At 36.4% G+C, this 9,012-nt stretch overlaps 1 protein-coding gene across 1 annotated transcript in view; it reads left to right on the forward strand.

Annotated features, from left to right (window-relative positions):
* Positions 1-469: 469 nt before the first annotated feature.
* Positions 470-9,012, forward strand: part of cnn3a (calponin 3, acidic a) — an 18,141-nt gene continuing 9,598 nt past the window's right edge. Inside the window, exon 1 of the mRNA XM_059327093.1 lies at positions 470-722. Within this exon, the coding sequence (XP_059183076.1) occupies positions 666-722 (57 nt within the window). The 5' untranslated portion in view covers positions 470-665. The remainder of the gene's footprint in view (positions 723-9,012) is intronic.

Raw genomic sequence — 9,012 nt, forward strand, 5'->3', positions numbered from 1 at the left:
CAAGATAAAACAGACATCAAGGAGTTCATTTTTAGTTATAACTCAATTTGGACCATAAATGTAGCTACTGCAGTTAGACTTTGTAGGGCAGAATAACTTCAACATGTGTTGGGCAACACATTGAACCCCAAATTGCTCCCGATGCTGCGTCATCAGAGAGTGAAAGCATTACAGATGCATGATGGTAGAGTATGAATATGTGTGAATGAAGATCTGAAGTATTGAAACACTTTGAATTGACTGAAAAAGGCGCCATGAAGTGCAACACATTAACAATTCACCATAAACAAGCTTCGTATCTGTCTTTTGACTTTTATTCCGGATAGTTGCAACAGTATTAAAGTTCACAAACTGTCCCGAACGAGCATCAGCAGAAGGGGGCGGGGCTTGGAACGAATCGGCTGCTCTGATTGGCTGTTCTGCCCACGTCAATCACTGGTGACTTTTGCAATCTGAGCCTGTGCTGCAAAAACAAGTAGCCTGGTGTCTTCTCTTCTTGTCTTCTTCTTCTCTTCTCTGGCGAAACCTTTTCCTCCTGCTTTCAGTCCAAAGGAGAAAAAAAAGCTGCTGCAGCTTCATAGGAGTTTTCCACATCAGTTTATGTGCTACATTGTAGCAAATATTATTTATTTTGGGCTTTTTTTTTCACGAACGGAACCAAGACAATGACACATTTTAACAAGGGGCCAGCCTACGGGTTATCTGCTGAAGTGAGAAGCAAAGTAAGTCAAATGCTCTCTTTATCTTTGTTTCTTAGAGGGAAAAACCACTTTAAAGAGTTAATAAAGGCTTCTGTGCGGTATAAAGTCTGTTAGAAGTCGTTGTTTCTCTCTAGAAAAGCAACGCGTCGAGATTCAGTAAAGGAGCTTTAGTTTGATGATCCAAGGTTGCCTAAACTTTTAACAAAATCCCCCAATTTCGTTTTTTTTTTTTTTTTTTTGTGCGAGGCTCTTTTCCACTCCGCTGTTGTGCAACAGAAAATCAATAATGTGTCCACTGTGCATGGAGTAATATTAACTCCAATCCTATTAATGTTTGACTTTGCATCAACAAAGGCAGGAGAAAGAAATTCGGGCGTTTTTTTTTTTTTAAACTACGGGGGGGTTACCACTGATTTAAGTTCAGCTCCTAAACTTTCAATGGAAGTTTTCCATATCTTGTTACATGTCTGACGACTATAATAATCTAATAACTGATCATTATAGATCAGGGATGGGCAACTTAAATGCTGGAGGGGGCCACAATTTTTCATCTACACCACCACAGGGCCACATATAGGAGCGTGCACTTACCAGATATGCAGAAATGCAATTTTAAATATGTTTACAGTGCAGTAATTTAACATATTTCACACTCAAATGCATGCATAATAGTAGAAAAAGGAATACAAAAGGTTTGAAGCAAATAAAAAACAACCACTTACTGTGATTTCTTTTATTTCCAGTGCAAGAACAGCAGATTTACATTAATTGCAAGAAGTAATTTTGTGCATTTTTACACTGCACTTTTAAGATTTCATGCTCAAATGCATGTAGTTGTACTGAGGGCCACTTCAAGTGAGGGTGCGGGCCATTTGCGGCCCCCGGGCCTCATGTTGCCCACCCCTAGTGTAGACATTTGGCCTCCACCACCCCTCCTCCCCTTTAATGATGGGAAACAAACTTTTCTTTAGTCCCTCTCTGGTTTTGGATTAGATAACAGGAGCATTTTTACAGATGAAGTCATGGAATTAATGCTGACGCGTATTTTGATGATGTAATACACTTTTTGTCTCATTTGTAAAGAATATTTAAAGATAAAAATGTAAATGTAAGTCATTGTTGGTGCAGGGAGGAGCCAGCTGGCTCTCTGCTTTATGGTTATGACATCTGCTGATTCACCCAAACGTAGATATGTTGCACAGCTTTATAATGACATTGTTATGTAATTGACTTTATTATCACATTATTGAGTTATCGGGCCTTTAGCCAGGCCGAACCATGCTCTGACTGGATATATGGAGTGTTGCAGGGGTGACCAGGTTTTATTTTTTAGGCCAGCCCACAAGTTAACAGCGCCCTGGTTCCCTTGACAAAAAGCCAATGGAATTTTCCCATTTCCATTTTTCATTTCATTCCAATGTAAGCATCGAATGACAAACTCATTGAAGATAGTCACTGACTTTAGAGAGAAAGGAACCGGAAGTGTTAAAATAAAATAAAATAAGACGGTTTGACAGCTCCCCATTAACAGACATTAACAGCCTCTATTATTATTATTGACGTGCTTAATAGTAAAATGTGATTACATCATTTTATTTATTTACATAATTAAAAATCCATATCCCTGAACATTAATCAGGCATACATATGAAGTATTAACTATCTATCTATAAAAGCCAGAAACAAAGTTTCACTACAAGATTTGTGGTCTGCTTCATTTGTTATTAATAATAATCAAATTACCAGATTCATATTTAGTAGTTGTTTAAATAATTCTGAATTATTTTCATAGAAGAGGTTGGCATATAACTCAGTGTACAACATTAAATGGACAGCATGTATATTCCAAAGTAGTAAACAGTACACAGTCTAATCCAAGCAGAGGTGTGTGTGTGTGTGTGTGTGTGTGTGTGTGTGTGTGGTAATGAAGGAACAACACTGATGTGTTTTTAATAGTAATAACTTTTTTCCTTTGAGTAGATAACAACAGTATTTTTAGAAACTACACCAGGGGTTTCAAACTCGCGGCCCACGGGCCAATTGTGGCCCTCGTGATGATATTTTGTGGCCCCCACCTTGATATGAAAGTTTAATGTGAGTTTTATATGAATGGCACTTTACCGTGTTGTGTGTGTTTTGTTTTTTTTGTTTGTTTTTTTTGGTGCTTTTGTGTCTTTTTTTAAATAATTTTGTGTCTTTTTTAATAATTTTGTGTCTTTTTTAATAATTTTGTGTCTTTTTAAAATAATTTTGTGTCTTTTTTTATTATTTTGTGTCTTTTTTAAATAATTTTGTGTCTTTTTTAATAATTTTGTGTCTTTTTTAAATACTTTTTTGTCTTTTTTAAATAATTTTGTGTCTTTTTTAATTATTTTGTGTCTTTTTTTATTATTTTGTGTCTTTTTAAATAATTTTTGCAGCCCCTCTGCCTCTCAGGCTTTTGTGCCGGCAGGTCCTTGTAAATAATGTTCATTTATTGCACTGTGGTGTTAGTTTTTGGGCTGCACTATCTCCTTAAAGAGTCTCCCCGTACATATGAAATATGTAACAGAGTGGAGAGACGATAGAGAACAGGCCTTCAAAGTTGTAACCCTGGTTCTCTGAGTAGAGAGACTATCTCAGAGATATGGTTAATCAAACTATGACTGAGACTCTACTCAGAGAACCACGTCTGATCTTTGGTCTGGTGAGTCATAAAATTGATCTTTTTGGCTATCAGACTAGACGCTACGTCTGGTGAACACTAAACTCTGCACATCACCACAGAGGCACTATCTGCATGCGTCTCAGCAGCAGGACCAGTCTTCTTCTTGTCAGGTCACTCAGATTATGAGGACGTCCAGCTCGAGGCAGATTTAAACAAGTACCATACTGCTTCCATTCCTTATGATGGTTTAACTCTGTGGGATGTCCAGTGAGTTGGACTTTTTTTTGTTGCCATCTCCTAACTTATACTTTCCTTTTTTTCTTTTTTTTATTATCCTTTTTATTGATTCCACATGTCAATATTCCATCGACATTTTACATTTCCTGTACAATTTTCCAGCAGTAGTAGAATATTCCCAGACTTCTCCACCACGGAGCAGAAACATACGTTAGACACAAATTATCAAGTAAAGTTACAGTTGAATAAACGTGAAGTAAAATGAAACCTTTTTCCACTACTCTCCTTATTTCCATACCATCTCTTGCATTGTCCCTTTTCCTCCTGTTGGAGGGTAAACATATTAAATAAACATATGAACAATGAACAAGTTTGTAGCCTGAACCAAGGGAGGTCAATAATCTATAATACACAGTGCCCTTACTGCACAAAGTCTGCTCTCAATGGAGACACTAAATCAACCCAGTTTTTCCAGTAGATTATAAAAGTTTCTGTTTTTAGTCTAGTTGAGAAAGTCAGCTTCTCCGTTTTATATATATATCAAGCATTACCTCTACCCAATCCTCTATTTTTGACTTCTACTTTTCAATGATCTTTTCTCTGAGTTGCTTGGTGTGTTCTTTCTTTTCTGTGTGTCTTCATGTTGCAATTGTAGCAGGAATAGTGATGAACCTATAATCACTCGGGGTTCATCGGCACCAATTTCTTTTATTTTGTAGGATCGGCGATCGGCCGATTCTTTTACGCCAACCCGATCTTATCTAGCTCCGCAAAGGTCTGAAAGTATTTATTTTAAGTTCAATATTTTATTAACTACCTCAGACATTGTGATTTCCTTTATTTGTTAAAGGAAAAATACTGCTGTGTTATTGTTTTTCAATAAAATAAGATTCAAACATTGAAGGTGTAGCTGCGAGTTATAAAAAAAATCGGTATCGGCCAGAATCGGCAGGTCAGGCTTTTTAAAAATTGGTGATCGGCCAGAAAATTGCAATCTGTGCACCCCTAATAATCACTTGACACACATCAACTGTACTCAGGTGATCTCCATTTCACTAACTGTGACTCTGCTGCATCAACTAGCTGGAACTCTATTGAATTAATTCAGTTACTTTAAAGGGGTGAATATTTATGCAATCACATATTTTACCATTTACATGTGATCTGCCCCCAACCTTGATGCCAACATAAATGGGTGAATTTATCAAACTCAAATCTTAGAGAAACAGTTATCACAAAGAAAATTCCCACAGAAAAAATAAAATGTGCGGGCAAATTTGACCTCACTAGGTAATCAAGCTTATGAGGCTGTTGGTGGTGTTGGTGGATCATCTGTGCGTCCTACGCCCAAACTATAACTCTGACAGCTTTACCAGAGGATTGTGAGGGAGAAGACTAATTTTCCTACGTTTCTATGTATAAATTATTTCTGTAGAGTGGAATTTGCGGCCTGGAGCGCAGTTTTCAAATTAATTTTTTGACAGTTTTTTCTCTCCCTCTACACTCTGGCGATGATGTCACACACTGTGACACGAACATTCCGTGCAATACACACCCATTATAATCTCAGAATTTCTCCAAAAATGATCATGGTCATTGAACAGGGATTGGTAAAAAACTATATGACCTATCGAAACGTGGATTAATACACCGATACACAAGACTTGTGTCTACTGTTTAAAGTTTAAATGGAGTCTCTAGGTGAAATTATGCCGGAGAAGTAGACGTTTAAAAATCTCCAATTATTGTTCTTTTTCGCTCATTCTTTTCCGGCCGTCCCATTCATTTCAATGCAAAATTTTGGGCTTTTCATATTCCGTAGAGAAAAGTAATAGCACATTGATCCCGATCAAACCGCACGTTTTGATATATAATTTCTAGCGGGACGAAATTGCGTCCGGAAGAGGAAGAAGAAAAAATCCACAGTATAACAGTAGTGCTCGGTGCGATTGCCCCGAGGCCCTAATAATAATACAACCTGGAGGATGTCAAGTGCTCTAAAATGTACAGTTGTTAATTTTTCATTGTAAAATTTTACAACAGTAAGCTGTATTGAAGAAGACTTGAAATGACTGTGACTATAAACTCACTATGAGATTGTTTACTGGGATGCCAACAACTGGCACAACCAGTTCATTCAGAAATATGTCCATAACGACACACTGCTGCCTGAGGATTGTGGAGGAATGTACTAAGTACAATTGTGAGGAACTTGACTGAATAGTTGCATTTTATGTAACTTAATACTGTAGATAGCTTCTTCTTTTTTTTTAATTAAACCTCATACGAGTATATTAAGTAGTTAAAATTAGTCCTACCTGTTAGAACAAAAAATGTGGCGTGCATAAATGCATAAATAATAATGATACAATAATATATTTGCTTTATGCACAGTCGGCAATTAATCTGGAATGATTTTGTTTACAGAAACAATCCTCAAGAGATTGATTAATCACATTGTCACAATCATTTCATGGAAATGTATTTTATTAATCCAACTTTACGGACAACCGTAAGACAATCTGAGTGGGTTCTTTCTGCATAACGAGTACTTTTACTTTTGATACTTTAAGTACATTTCAGTCTGCTGGTGCTGCTGTTGCATTGTGCTGCTCTCTTGCTGTTTCTGCGCCACCTTTCATGTTGCGACTTCATCAGTTATGAATTTGTTGTTGTGCTGTGACAGCATGTGACAGGTGTTGGTCAACAGTTGGAAGCCCTGCAAACTTATTGTGTACCGACCAAGGTTATTATAGTTAACGAAAACTAACGAAACAACGAAAACTAGAATTGAAAAAACATTTTCGTTAACTGAAATAAAAATAGAAACTAGAGTTTTTTTTAAAAAAACCATAACTAACTGAAACTGTATTGTGTGGTTACAAAACTAACTAAAACTAACTAAAATTATAGTGAAAATGTCCTTAGTTTTCGTTTTTTTTGACAACTTTTTTCATTCATAATTCAGTGTTTCTATTTGAACATGCAACACATGGTGAATATGTTTACTGGGACTGGGATGTTTACACTAGAACCAAAATTCAAAACAGTTAATAACCTTATTGGGGCTGAGATGATAAACCAAAGGAAATAAACGCAAAATTTATTATGACCACTTTGAATCTGGCACCCAACACATAGGCCAACACTAAAACTAATAAAAACTAAACTAAAACTAGAAAACTCACTCTAAAAACTAACTAAAACGAACTGAATTTGAAAACAAAAATGCACAACGAAATTAAAACTAAAACTAATGAAAAATCCAAAACTATTATAACCTTGGTACCAAGTTAAAACACTGTTGTATGGAGAGCTGAGAATTACCTGCACAGCTGACATGTTACATGCACTAACATGCAAATGAACGTGGTATTTCGAGCCCCTGCTTTTGATTTCAATAGTTTAAATTAAAAACACATTTTGATCAGTTTCATTGATCATCTAACTACTGTAATGCAAACAATCTGTCATCAGATCCACTTCACACTTGGCAGGTGTGTTGCTGAGGATCCAAGGACGTGCACTGTCAAAGTTTCGTTTCGTTTCATTTCATATCTGTTTATTTCGGTCAATAAATGTCATTAAAACAGAAGTAACAAACCAGAAAAAAACAAAACATTGATCAAAGTAAACAATAAGTAAACAGAGAAAGAAAATTGATGATAGACATTTGGAGCGAAAAGGCTGAAGCAGCTTATTACGCTGTTACAACTCAAGTTAATTTAAAAATTAGAAATGTACAATCTGTTATTTATTAATAAAAGAAATAAGCAGTCGCAAAAGAGAGAAAAGAAAGAAGCTGCTTGATTTTTCTTTTTCCTAAATAGTAGCCACATAGAACATGTCACCACTCATTACTCTAATTATTATATTATAAATTATTATATTATATAAATTAATCATCCTGTTTTTAAGTACTTTTTTGAATAAGTTAATGGTATTGCAAGTTTTTAAGTCTTTCTCCAATTTTTTGTGTTTTTGAATTCCCACATTTTCACGAAATAAAGAAGCTGAGAGCCTCTGTGGGGCTTCAAAGCTCTGCTTCAAGCATGTCTTGCGGCAAAATACCTTTTTGCTCCATGCTCTACTGTGTGACCTCTGTGGTGATGGGAAAGTATGCAACAAATATGTCTGTTTGTAAATGTTCATGTCTTCTATTGCTTCAGTACATCAGCTGGATCATAAAGTAGCTATTGTTGACGTGAGCTCTACTTTCGTTGAACAGGGTTTTTCTTTTTCTCTTCTTCCATTTCTGGCTACATCAGCTTTCCTCCTGTCGTGCTGCTGCATTCACTACGTTTACATGATACTTGAAAAAAACGAATTATTAGGGCCACGGGGCAATCGCACCGAGCACTATTGTTATACTGCGGATTTTTTCTTCTTCCTATTCTGGACACAATTTCGTCACAATTTTCGCTACTAGTCGTAATTATACATCAAAACGTGCGGTTTGATCGCGATCGGTGTGCTATTACTTTTCTCTACGGAATATGAATTTTTCGCGACGTAAGTAACTGCCCAAAATTTTGCATTGAAATGAATGGGACGGCCGGAAAAAAAATGAGCGGAAAAGAACAATAATTGGAGATTTTTAAACGTCTACTTCTCTGGCATAATTTCACCTAGAGACTCTATTTAAACTTTAAACAGTAGACACAAGTCTTGTGTATCGGTGTATTAATCCACGTTTCGATAGGTCATATAGTTTTTTATCAATCCCTGTTCAATGACCATGATCATTTTTGGAGAAATTCTGAGATTATAATGGGTGTGTATTGCACGGAATGTTCATGTCACAGTGTGTGACATCATTGCCAGAGTGTAGAGGGAGAGAAAAAACTGTCAAAAAATACATTTGAAAACTGCGCTCCAGGCCGCAAATTCCACTCTACAGAAATAATTTATACATAGAAACGTAGGAAAATTAGTCTTCTCACTCACAATCCTCTGGTAAAGCTGTCAGAGTTATAGTTTGGGCGTAGGACACACAGATGATCCACCAACACGTACCAACAGCCTCATTGGCTCCCATATTAAAAACGCAGGAAGATTTCTGTAGAAAAGCATATTTAACAGTTTTTCAGATCGCTCTAACAAAGCTATTTCTTCATTTTTCTTCACAAAAAACATATGTAGACGTTCAGGAAGAACTCAGGACGCTCAAAGTGAAGTTGGATCAATGATAGGTATTATGGTTTTGCCAAAAATGCTTTCTGTTCGAGGCCAGAAATTCCAGTCTGTCCCCCTCTGGCTGCTGTCACTGTTCCCGAACCTTCTACAGGTGGCACACACACATTTTGAGGTTAAAGGTCATAGGTTGCTGTATAAATAAATACTTGAAAATGAATGCTTGTTGTAGGTGTGTAACTAGTATTAATTGTTTGAAATCTCTGAAGAATCTCATCATAGTGTACACACACC

This window comes from Centropristis striata, chromosome 23 (genome assembly GCF_030273125.1).
Source record: "Centropristis striata isolate RG_2023a ecotype Rhode Island chromosome 23, C.striata_1.0, whole genome shotgun sequence".
In the NCBI taxonomy this organism is placed as follows: Eukaryota; Metazoa; Chordata; class Actinopteri; order Perciformes; family Serranidae; genus Centropristis; species Centropristis striata.